Raw genomic sequence first — 12,983 nt, 5'->3', positions numbered from 1 at the left:
AACATTTCCTCCATTAGTGTTTATCTGTAATTCTCTTAAGCTGTGTACAAGTTGTATCTGCCATCAGAGAAAGCTCATGTAGTGGTAGTAGCAATACCTGTAATAGGAGTTCTGTTTTTCAGCCTATCCACCTCCATTGTGAAGTCATCCTTCAGAAAAAGGAACCCAATAATGGAAAACAGGTAGACAAGGATGAGAGCCAGGACTGCAGTTAGAATAATGGAGCGGCCATTCCGTGTGACACTCTTTATGACATTAAGCAGAGTCTCTTCTCTGTATACCAAATCAAAAAGCTACAAAAATAAAACAAGGAAAAAAATGCAGTGGCGCAAAAGCTGAATAAACATAAAAGGTAATTACAAATACAGATGCAAGCCATTTTAGTTTACCTGTGAAAAAAATAACAAACTAACTGATACCTTAAAAATACACCAAAATACATGTGTCTTCTACAGTTGGAACGTATTAATAAACTGTTTTTCAATAAAGATAACTCTAACACAGCATATAATGTGCATCTGTTGGTTTCATAACCAACATAATTTCAATTTTGTAAGATACAGAAATAGCACAGCTTCAAATTTGAATTTAAAAAAATTATAATACTATACTTAACCAACTTAGCTACTTATTCCTTATTTTTATCCTCACTGATATTCTGCAGTTGCTTCTGAAATACGTAAGATGGCTAAAGTGAAAATGCAGAATTATGTTTACCTAAGTGATGGCTAATTGACAGAGTCATTAGGCGTTATTGCTTAATCAAGGAATTAGGGGTGAAATTACTAGAACAATTTTATGAGCCTGCTGCAATAGAAAAGATGGGAAATTAAAAAATATTTGAGAAATGGAAGCACCTCTGGTATAATGAGGGCAAAACCTATTACTTTAGGATATAATTTTGGAAACAGAAGTATAAGCAAAACTACAAGACACAATTTTTAAAAAAATTTTCACTCCCTTTAATGGGTTATTATCCATTTTGTGTTTAGTAGCAGAAAGTCTCTGCACTAGTCTAGAACCTAGGTATGTGCTTGCTCTCTGGAGTCAACACCAAGAACAATTTTATTTATTGCTATATTATTAAGTTGAAATTATACATTAGGAAGTACATGTTATATTATCAAAGGCTAGTTAAAAGCAGTAAGTAAATATTCACTTAAAAAGGCATAAATATCTGTTTGGAAATGAACAGCATTTTAAAAGTTGGAATAATTAAGGTTTGTCTCCTGCTATCTGTGGGAACTGATTAAAATTTCTGAACTGGTTGAAACGAGGCATTACCAGTGTCACGAGCTCCTGCAGAAACACCAGGACTTGTCCTGTTTTTCTGAGTACTGACTTACTTTCCAATTTAATTTTAGTCTTGCCAATAATTGCCATAGAGATATTACCTTGTTCGCTCACCCTAGGAAACTGCTATTTTATCATGATCATATGCAAAATAATATGTTTAACTATTTTGCTAAGTGCTTATCTTCTGAAGGGAGCAACAACTTCTAGAAACAAAGTCAATATTTCTCAGGACAGACAAATTAATTAATGCAAATTCAACTTCCAAATTATGACACTGACTTATTCAGCTTACTTAACAACTTTGGTTGACATAAAGGAGATTTTCCTTTACTTTAACTCAACAGTGACTTAAAGAAAGGGTCTGGAAATGGGCTCTAGGTCACTTCTGAATGGTTTCTAAAAGTTTATAGTGTTCAGGAGCCCCATGGGATGCTTGCTAAAAATGCTTATTTCTGGACCTCATTCCATAGCCCTGGAATCAGAATCTTGAGGAGGCAAAAAAAAGTGTAAGACACTGGACAGGTTAATGGTTCTACTTATTTCTGAAAGGAAAATCTAGAGTGTGGTTTTTATTATTTTGGATAAAGGATTGGGATTTGTGGGTATAACTAGAAATACATATTCATGTATTTTTTTAAATATAAAACATATTTTTAAAATATGCTTAAATGCCATGTTGGCATTATGTCCATTATAATTTCCTCCTAATACTCTATAAACGTCAAAATGGACAATATCCTTTTCACCAACAACCCAGTGAAAACAAATTAGCATCACTACTGTAAGATTAGAACAATAAAAGACAAGAGGAAAATACAACTAGAAAATTAGGTTAAGTAACGTAAATTAAAAGTAACATTATTATCAATAGCTCATGTAATGGTTCAAATACACCTTTATTTTGTCAATTGCCTTTCTTTGGAAAACAGAAAGATTTAATACATCATTTCACATGTTTTTCATATTATCTCTCTAATGAATCTTGATAGTATGAGTCTATCATACTATCCCTATGCATTTTATAGACGTTACAGAATATTACAAGTCACAAGTCAGGTCAAAGTGCTGGGTGTAATGGGACTTCATATAGCATGGGCATGTTTTTAAAAATGGATTTTTTTTTGGTAAATTAGAGCAGAAAGGGAAATCATTTGGATCCCTGGAACAGTAAAAACTCTATTTTTGATTGTTGGATCATCTAACTTAACTACCTAGAAGATAATTTTGTATCAAAGTGTAAGGGACAAATCTACGGTTCCTGGGGGCTCTTGCAAATGCTTGACAAGTAAATGGAAAATCTGCCTCTCTTCAGTCTTCCTACCTGGGTTTGCTAGATAGGTAACAGGAAAGCGGCGGGTGATGGATTTGTCCCCTGTGAGCCAAGCAGACAGGGTCAGCATAATGTTTTTAGATCTTCAACTGAGGTTTCAGGAATTATTTTATTGGCTAGTGGTCTCCACTGCATGTCAACCATGGGCTGGAGATATAAATAAATTGCTCCCATGGCATCATGATGCTAACCTGGTAGGGCTTTAGGTTTCAAACATTATCATGAATTTATATTGCCTCCCCTCCTCCTAGTTTATGGCTATAGAACAGTCTATATGTAGGAAGTAAAACTGATAACCTGAAAAAAGAATCTAGAAGAAATGTGAAAGCCCGCTTAATGAATTAGATGCATGTAGACAAGCTTAACAACAAAGACACATTAAATCTGAAACTAAGATTTCGAACAACTCAGTACCTTTTTGCGAGGTTGGCAGTTTACTCATTTTATTTATATGCCACTCTAGAGTTACAATAATATTTGTTGTTGTGAATAAGGTACAACGATTCCAGGGCTAAGAAAACGTATCCCCACTTTTTTTCTCCTAAACTCTGTTGGAGAACCTCTAAATGTAAGGGGAAGGAAGGATTTGGCTGAAGCCAAAAAGCAGCTGCTTTTGGTTCTAGAGGTCGGGTCGTTGGTAACTTCTCAGAGAGGAAATAAAGAGTTCCACCACCTATGTGGGTTCTCAGAGGAAGAGAGGAAAAATAATACTAATTCCTGATTTTCCTAGGAAATTCTAAAAATAACATAATTTGTCCTAAATGTCAGGCCCTGCTTAAAAAAAAAAAAAAAATCAAAGGAAGAAGCATAAGAAGCAGCACCATTGTGTTATTTTTTCCAGCGGTGATCGTCCACATGGAGAAGTACTCACCAGGAAGCTATAGAAGAATTCATGGACAAAGAGGCCCAGCATGCAAACCAGGACGTAGGCCACGTGGTAGAGAAAGGCCATATCCAGGATGACCGCTCGGTAGCCTCGGGTGAAAGTGCCACGATTGCCCACAAAACTCACCAGAAACACTATTTTATTACAAAGCTGCAGGGAGGAAAAGATTAGACTTTACTGTCTTATTTATCCCCGAAACTCACGTAAATAGCAGTCATTGACAAAACCTAGCATTCACGAAATCTGCGGGTTTCTTTTATCATTTCTCATCTGGTAATTTTTCGGCATTGCTTACAAATCTGTGTGTAAACAGAAAACACCCCAAAGTTGTATCATTTGCAGTTCCAGGAGAAAAGAGGAGGATGATTAAGGGCGCCAGCTATGTAATCGAGGCAGACCTGGATTTAAACCCTGGCTCTCTCACTACTGTTGTACAAGGTCATGCAGCAGCTGGCCTTGATCGTTTCTTTGGAAAAATTGGAGCAAAGGGATTTCGACCTTATAGAACTCTTTAGAGGATTAAACAATTCATAATGCGTATGAAACACTTAGTACAATGACTCTTTAGATACTACCCATCATATTTTCCATATTAGAAGTAATAGATGCAATATTTTTATTATACTGGAAATGTAACAGAAAAATATCTTTTCAGAAAATATCTATCCTTCATTTTTTTATCCTAAACTTTCTCTACTGAATATTACTGTAAACAAGTAAGCCATTAAAAGTGATTTTTTTGCATTTAAATACATAAAAATATAAATATACTTATGTAATTAGGTTAAAACAAATATAATGCATGCATATATTTTCTTTCCTTTTTTTAAGATTTATTTATTTGAGAGAGAGAGAGAGAGAGAGCATGAGTGGGAGGGGCAGAGGGAGAGGGAGAGAGAATCTCAAGTAGACTCCTAGCTGAGCGTGGAGCCTGATGAGGGGCTCGACCTCATGACCCTGATATGATGACCTGAGCCGAAACCAAGAGTCAGATGTTTAACCGACTGTGCCACCCAGGCATCCTGCATGCATATATTTTCTAAGCTCCACAGGTGGTAATTATTCAATAAACATTTTGGAGTGTTTATTATGCTTGGTGCTATGTATTTATATTAAAACTATTTAAAATTGCCCTTTGTGGCATGACTTTGGAATATAGAAACGTACACAGAGATTCTTTGGCAATAACAACAATCTATGCAATGATTTCCAAAGAACACAGTTATCATAAACTTAGTGCCAGATATTTGGTTCTAGAGTCACTGCATTATTTATAAACTGAAGAAGCCATTTTGCATCTTAGTCATCATGGAAACAATTACAGATTTCAAATTTCAGTTCTTCTAAATTGTTCCCTGAGTTCTTCAAGTTCTCTAGTGGCACCGTATTTGTCTTTACATGTCCAAAGCTAACTTTGGGAAAACACGTTGTCCTTTGCAACAGCGTTGATTTTTCATATATACAAAAAGAAATTGCCTTATGTAATGATTTTAAATAATGGGCAGAAGTGAAATTTGAGAGGTTGGAAAAACCTTTTCTCTCAACTTTCTGAAGTTCAAATCAATAAATAAATGAAAAGTGGGTTAACATTGCATGTTGTGAAGATAGCCAAACCAAATCAACAACACAGAAGTTCAAACTTCCTAAGTTTTCCCCATGCTAATTAATGATCCTCTCAGTAATCGGTGTTTTCCATTCTTTCATCATCTTGTGAACAATTTGAATAATGTCGGCAGAAAGTTACACTTCACTATTTAGTTTCATCATCATATATTTACATTATTATTAAACATAGCTACAGTATAATGATGTCCTTATGACTATTATCCAAGAGTAAGTTTAATATCATAAAAAGTCATTTAAAAAGCTCAGGAAATATATACAAGGTGCTCAGATACATGTGGTATTTCACAATAAACAACCATGAAAATGGTGAAATACAGAATGTCTAGATGAAGTAATATTCAGTTTTACTCTTTAAATTATCTTGAGTGACTACTTAAATTCAAATTATTTGCTTTCCTTCACCCACTATATTCATCAATATGAAATAGAAGTAAGAAGTTCTATAAAAAATAAAGTTAAAAATTGAAAGTATGACTTTTCAGAAGGATGGATGATATGCTCATGACAAACTGTTTATATGTTGTTTCCTGATTTCTATTTCCCTAAACTGAATCATTAAACAATTACACAGGAAAACTATAAGTCCTACACATTCAGGAAAAGTAATATATTGGGTTCAAGTTCTCAAAAAAAGCAATACATTTCAATTCTCAAATAATGCAAAATGAAGGACACATTTCTGCCTAAAAGGGCCTCAGCCATTTTTGCATGAAAAATAAAGGTTTGCCTTCTCTGTGTACAGGTTGATTTTTATTTTCTTTGAAATTTGGTCTAGAGCTTGGTGTTGATGGATATGTCCCTGTTCTCTTGACTAAGTCTCAAACTAGAATGGAGTTGATATTGGCAATGAAATCCATCTATCCCTGTAGAGATCAGAAACAAGGAAATTGTCCTTTTGTTTTGAGGTGTTCATACCAAGAAGAAATAAATGCAAGAATAAATGATCTGAGGAGGAAAGAAGTTGAACTCTGTTTTTTCCTGCACTGTGACCTTGAAATATATAAATTGTTTTTATAGAGCATTTCCATGAAAGCTGGGGATATTTGTGGGAATGAAGATGTTACAAAAACTTATTCTCCCTTCTCATGTCATGACTTACTTGAAGTTGTCTAACCAGTCCTTCATTTGTCAATGTCATTATGTAGGCAATCTTTGTTTCTATGGCAAGGGTCCATGTGGGCAATGATAAATGGAGGGCGTGGGAACTGGGCAAGGTGGCTAAAAGACCAGCCTCTTCTGATTTGGTGTTGAAAAGACTCTTGAATCAGCATACAAATACCAATATAAATGACCATAACTGTCCCACAATATTTTTATCTTTCTCCATCTATTCTTCAAAATTGCATTTCGTATATGTTTTGTTGAGGACGGGGTGAATTGTGTGATGGTGGGGGAAAAAGTGTGGAGTGGGGTAGGGAAACAGTATCAATGTAAGCTTTTAGTGCAGTTATTTATTTATTTATTTAATATTTCAAGTTTTTATTTAAATTTTAGTTAACACGTAGTGCAATATTAGTTTCAGGAGTGGAATTCAGTGATTCATTACTTACATATAACACCCGGTTCTCATCACAAGTGCCCTCTTTCATGCCCATCACCCATTTAGCCCATCCCCCTGCCCACCTCCCCTCCAACAGTCTTTTTTACAAAGATTATTTACCAGTAGGTCTTCTAAAAACAAAAGCAAAATTAATGTTCATTTGTTAATTAATGTAGAGTGAACAAAATTCATTAATTTTAATTGGGGAAATTAATTGTACAGTACAGTACTGTTTTCATAGATACTTCAAAATTCATTGATATGTCTTTGCAGGACTTTTAACAGTGCAGTATAGTGGAAGGACACTGGACTAGAAGTTGGGCCACCTGGGTTCCAGTCTTGGCTCTGCCACCCACCAGATGCTTTGGTAAATCCTCCTTGTCTCTATAGGATTTTGTATACTCATTTCTAAAATGAAATGCCTAGAAATGAATAATCCTTAAGGTGACTCAAAGTTCTAGAATTCTATAGGATATCCTTTAATTTTGCTATTTTATGGGATCACAGAAATTTATAGCTGCCTTTATATTATCCTTTTTTGTCTTATTGGTTCTATGTTCCTGATCAGGAATTCTATCCCTATCTTACATTGTGCCTAGGGGAAAAAATGACCTATTTTCCAGGAATAAACTATAGCCAAATACATACATACATACATACATACATACTGTCTAGTATTTCTTGAAAAGGAAAACTGAATTTATTGAACTACATGTTAACCATATTATGATATTGCCATCAACATCAACCTTACTAAAATCTATGTGATTTGATTCAAAAATCTCCATCTCAGTAGTGTTACACCTTAGGCAGGATAAGGTTCTATGGTCAAAGCATAAGGCAAAATTTTCAGGCCAACATCACCCTGGAAATCTTTTAAATTGCCAACAAAACAGTATAATAAACAAGGGTGGTATAAGCTATACTGTTTTTTAAATAAATTCAACATTTCTAGTTTTCCCCCAGCACTGAAGCAGTTTCCTGCTACTACAACTGAATATCAGAATAAGTTAGGAGCATTCAATGACCGTATTATATGAAAAATAGGGTGTGTGTGTGTGAGAGAGAGAGAGAGAGGGGGAGAGAGAGAGAGAATGAATGTTTTGTCTTGGAATATATAATTGAAGTTGTGTATGTTAAGTGAACATATGGTGGGGCTCAACCTTATAGATTAGCAGTAACATGAGCCCTCCCAGGAAACTATCTGCAGGTAAGTAATAAGGGCATGATACTATTAAATGTGAACACTGTGGCTTATTGCTAATAGACAGCTATCTGCTAAACTCCACTTGCTTCTCCTCTCTGCAAAATGGCAAGACCAAGTTTCAGCATAAGGGAACATTTCCATATTACAAATAACTGTAAGAAAGGCAAATAATTTATAAATGTCATTAAATAAATTACACATTTCCAGGCACTACTACAAAAGAAAAAAAACATTGTACATAAGAAGGGTTTAGAAGATATTAAAAGATCTTCCACAGGTATTTACTGCATTATTTATTATGAAAAATATCTAAAAATCTAAACAATAAAAATTAATGGAATGGTTAAACTGATTAACATCCACATGACTGGGAATATTTTCATTATTAGTGGTACAGAAATATTAGGTGATCTAAAATTTATAAAATGTGTGTTTATATTTGCCAAAATAATATGCTAATTTCCATTGCAATGTAGACTGTGAGAAGAAAACTGTACTGGGTTATAAGATATGCTTTATAACAGAGAAAAACATCTGAATTTTTTGAAACATCTCAAACATTGAGATAACCCTTGTGACAAGATGGAGAAATTAGTTGCAATCTAAACAAAACTTCGATTGTTAGAAATGAGTAAAGATGATAAAAATGAAGCATCATAATAAACAGAAACTGATAATACTAAATGCTCAGAACACAGATTGAGGTTTTTCCTTCCACTTGGTTCCTTTTCCAGAAAAGTGACTTTCTATATTTGCCTGACATTATGAAAGACACTGAGTCCAGAAACAAACAACCCTCTGTGAACCAAAATACAAATACTTTTATGATTGTGATACCGATGTTTCACAGTTAAATAGTACTTCACATGTTAGGAGCTTGATAAACAGTAGCCTTTGCTGCTATTATATCATCACTGTTATTTCTCTGCTCTAAACCTTCATACTAATCTTCTCCACCAATCTTCTTAACAACTGCTAAGTGCAAACTAGGCTTCAACATCTTCATTTCACTGATGAGAAAAATGAAACTCAGAGGCTCGATTTGCCTATGGTCTAGAATTCTGATTCTCATTAAGGCTTGATTGTCAGGTAAATATTTTCTTTTGTTTTTCCTGCTTCTGATACCTATAATTTTAGCACTTATAGTTTCACCTGTCAAACAATGCAAACTTTTTAAGTATAAATTAATAAATATATTAAATCCTAACTTACAAAAAGTGACTGATTTATGTTTTCATTTAATTTTTTTCCTGCCCCCTGGGAAATAGTAAGCCACCTAATAAGTTTATTATGACAAAAGTTAAGATAGATAATTATGTGCTAAGACATTTTATTAATCTGTACAATATCAAAACTATAGATAAAAACTATCAATATCTATATTATCGAAATCACAATTATACTATCCAATTTGTTTGTTCCAAATTAAACTTGATATTTTCTTTGCCAAAATGCCCTGAACTGGCAAATTGTGATGTATCGTTTGGGGGGCTGTGCAAATGGGTTTTTTATGCTGTGAGAGATATGAGAGTACCCACAGATTCATACATTTAATAAGAGAGATACATTTCCACATATATTTCTTTTCAAGTATAAAAGTTGCCTCTTAGATGAATTGTCATTTCCTATAGTGGAACTATTCTCACCAAACCAGGCAGAGATTATTTTTCATCCTGTCCCCTAAGGGGGAAAGGAGAAGTAACTCCAAATGTTTTTGGTTTCCCCAATAGACATTAAAATGTTTTTCCTTATCTCTTTATTTATTCTTGAGGCTTCTGTATGGCAAGAACCACATCCTCTACTTATTGGTAGTTTTAATGTCTATCAGATAACAGAGGCTGAATAAATGCTTGTTATTTCTGGCCCAACTCTATCTAGCTATTATTTCAACTTATCAAACTTGGGTTTTCTCTCTCGAATTAATGTCTTATTGAGGACCAGCTGTCAGTTTAGGAATATTATTTGCTTCTTCAAATAATTTGGCTCAATATTCAATGTCTTTTTAATAATAAGTTGGACTTACCTAACTCAAGTTTTCTAATAGGGTTAGAAAAATTTAGATAAATACATGAAGATTCCTCAATTAGCTTGGTTTCCAAAACACTCAAAGTACAAGTTCAGTTCATGTAAAGAATTTTTGAATGTTTAAGCGCTAGGGATTAAGTGGGAGAAAAATGGAATCGGGAGTGAGGGAGTGAAGAGGGCAGGATTATACCTATGAACGTGACAATCTCTGCCCTCAAGAAACTTAAGAATCCTGTATTTGGTACTTGACAGAATTCTTTACCGATAGACCTCTTTGCATGTATAGTACACTTCCCTTTATTAACAGTGAATGAAGAACAACTGGTAATTTGGTTGCCTGAATGTTCTAGTTAACTAGGAGTTGTCATTTACAACATGTCAAATTTTCAAAGAAGTGTAATATAATAGTGGTCAGAAACACAGACTTGGTCATTCTAGCTCAGCTTTATAATTCTCAAAAGTTTGGCTGGCTATTTCATTTATTCATTTTCAATAAATACTTGCCATGTATTTCATGTACAAGGCACTGTAAATGTATAAGAATACAAAGATAATTTTTCACTCATTCATTCACTCACTCGTGAATACTAATTTATTTAAGAAACATTTGTTGGATACCAAAAACATTCCAAGACACTGAATGATCAATCATTATCCTTAAGAACTGTATAATGTGTTGCATGGAGCACTGGGCGTTATATGCAGACAGTGAATCATGGAACCCTACATCAAAAACTAATGATGTACTGTATGGTGACTAACATAACATAATAAAATAAAATAAAAAAAGAACTGCATAATGTAGTAGGGAAGATAAAGCATATATGCAGATACCAGAATATAGGACACTATGTTAGAAACCCCATACAAGCACTGTGTACAGTGCTTTAGGGATTCAGCAGACATATTAAAAATATTTATTTGCATGCCTGGACATTTTTTCTTTCATTAACTTGGTGATTTACCCTTCTTTTAATATCCCTTATGAATATGCCATGTAGAAAGCTGTCTAGTCCCTTTAAAATTTTATCTCCTGGGTACTATTATTGCTATTTGGAATGGTGCTCTGATTACTTATTCTCAACTTACCAACTGAGGTTTTGAAATATGCTCCCTTGTTCCAGTATTTCAAAATTTAGTGAAAAAAATATTAATCTCATCGATGGCTTTCACAAGTTTATGGGTTTTGTTCACATAAAAAAGAGCCAAATTTCGTATTTTCTCATATAGCAATACTTTTTCTTTGGTCATTTTATAAAAGGTACTCACTTCTAAAATTCTGCCAACTATAATTTAATCTTTCTTGGGTGATTTAGAAGTCACTTTAGGATGTTAACAGTGGTTTAGAGTCATTTTTGTCAATATCTTTGGGTATAGGATACAGAAGGCATTAAAACTGGATTGGATTAAATTGATTGCAGAACTGGGTCATGCCCCAAATGCCACCTTTTTAAATATATCAAATTTTTACTTGTCATTTTTTCTCTCTCTCAAAATTACAAATGTACAAATTAAACTCTCATTAATTTGAATTCACAGTAAACAAGAATTTACTATGTATACACAAATTAAAATATATAGCTACATTTTTACATTTAGTACACTTTTTCAATGAATTTACAAAAGGACAAAGCTAAATAAAATACTTACATTAGCTGCACCAAGAAGTATTAACGTAGGCCCAAGACCTATTGTATATATCGATCTGAGCATTATTGACACAAGAAATGGTCGAATACCCACAGGCTTGGAGAAGAAAAACAGCATAGATGTGCAGACTGCAACTGCTATCCAAAGAAGAACTGAGAACAACGGAGAAAGTGTACCTGTAATATGAGGAAGAAGTTTATTTTTACTAAGAACAAAAGTAGAAAATGTTAAAATCTTTGCCACTCTACTTTATGTAACATAGCAAATCAAACCATAAGACACTGAATTTCATAACAACCCACTCTACACACTGTATATTTGGAGGAAATGTCTCTGAACACATTACTCATTACTCAATGCAAATATTCATTGCATTTCCAGAAAGTTTGTGATTATTTTCAGGATGTTAAAATACCCACTAGTTAATGTAGCTTCCATTAACTCTGAGAATTGTTCATCTTTCTCTCCTATAAGAGTTATATGTTAAATACTTCTGCTAGATGTATCTCACTTGGGAACTTTAATTCAAAATTTACAGTTAATGAGTGTTAAATGTACAGTTAAATCATATGAAACCAAGGATTTTGTCACTGAACTCATACCTTGTCTTGTTCTATTGTCATAAAGTTTCTATACTGCAGATTCTTCTAAAGAATTCAGAATGTAAAATACCCAGTCTTTAATAAAATAGACACAAGCTTTATCTGTTAAAATATACATGTGTACGAATGTATATGATGTATGTGTATATGTATGAGTGTATGTACTAGAAAGCCAACTCAAACTCTAAAAAAATGTTGAGCTTTTAAGTCATCAGAAAACAAAACAAAACAAAAATCATCAGAAAACAAAAGTTCCAAATACTTAAAAAACGAACCCCAATACATCAAAATTTCTTTATAAATTGCCCAAAAGAAGTTTAAAAATATATCTCCTTTAAAAAAAAAGTATAATTCATTGACGTTTGCACTGACTATGTGGATTCAAGGAATCCCCGGTTGAAGGTCATGTGGTGCTTTATTGCTGAAGTACCCCACATTCTTGGGCTGATTAGATCAGCTATAGGACCTCAAACACATGCCTATTGGCTAATGAAGTCACAGGGAAAACAACAAAATGGAGATTTTCCATTAGTTATTTCTTTTGGACAGTTTCTATTATTTATAAAATTCACTTCTGCATGCAAAATACCACAAGTGCTTTGGTATGTAGAGTTTTTGTATTATCAGTTAAAGCCCGGGATTATCTGAATTCCTTCACTGAATTCTGTGTAAGCCTTTAGTTTGTAGTTAGTGCTAATAGATCAAAAGTAGGTAGGAAGAGCCTGTCAGACATTAAGAAACAAAACAAAACAAGTCAGGTAGCAAACAGCCTTAGCTTAGACATGTTTATTTTTGCAATGTTTGTCCTTATCACATTGACT

At 33.7% G+C, this 12,983-nt stretch overlaps 1 protein-coding gene across 3 annotated transcripts in view; it reads right to left on the bottom strand.

Annotated features, from left to right (window-relative positions):
- The window catches only part of ITPR2 (inositol 1,4,5-trisphosphate receptor type 2), a 499,981-nt gene that overhangs the window by 75,620 nt on the left and 411,378 nt on the right, over window positions 1-12,983 (bottom strand). For 2 of the 3 annotated variants that reach the window (XM_027593395.2, XM_027593396.2), the window contains 3 exons: window positions 11,561-11,736; window positions 3,498-3,662; window positions 98-293 (listed from right to left, as the gene is read on the bottom strand). In XM_027593395.2, the coding sequence (XP_027449196.2) occupies window positions 98-293; window positions 3,498-3,662; window positions 11,561-11,736 (537 nt within the window). The remainder of the gene's footprint in view (window positions 1-97; window positions 294-3,497; window positions 3,663-11,560; window positions 11,737-12,983) is intronic. The other variant, XR_003519864.2, reaches the window with a different exon arrangement.

The sequence above is a fragment of the Zalophus californianus genome, chromosome 9, assembly GCF_009762305.2.
Source record: "Zalophus californianus isolate mZalCal1 chromosome 9, mZalCal1.pri.v2, whole genome shotgun sequence".
NCBI lineage: Eukaryota > Metazoa > Chordata > Mammalia > Carnivora > Otariidae > Zalophus > Zalophus californianus.
This window is presented reverse-complemented; position numbering and strand designations above follow the sequence as displayed.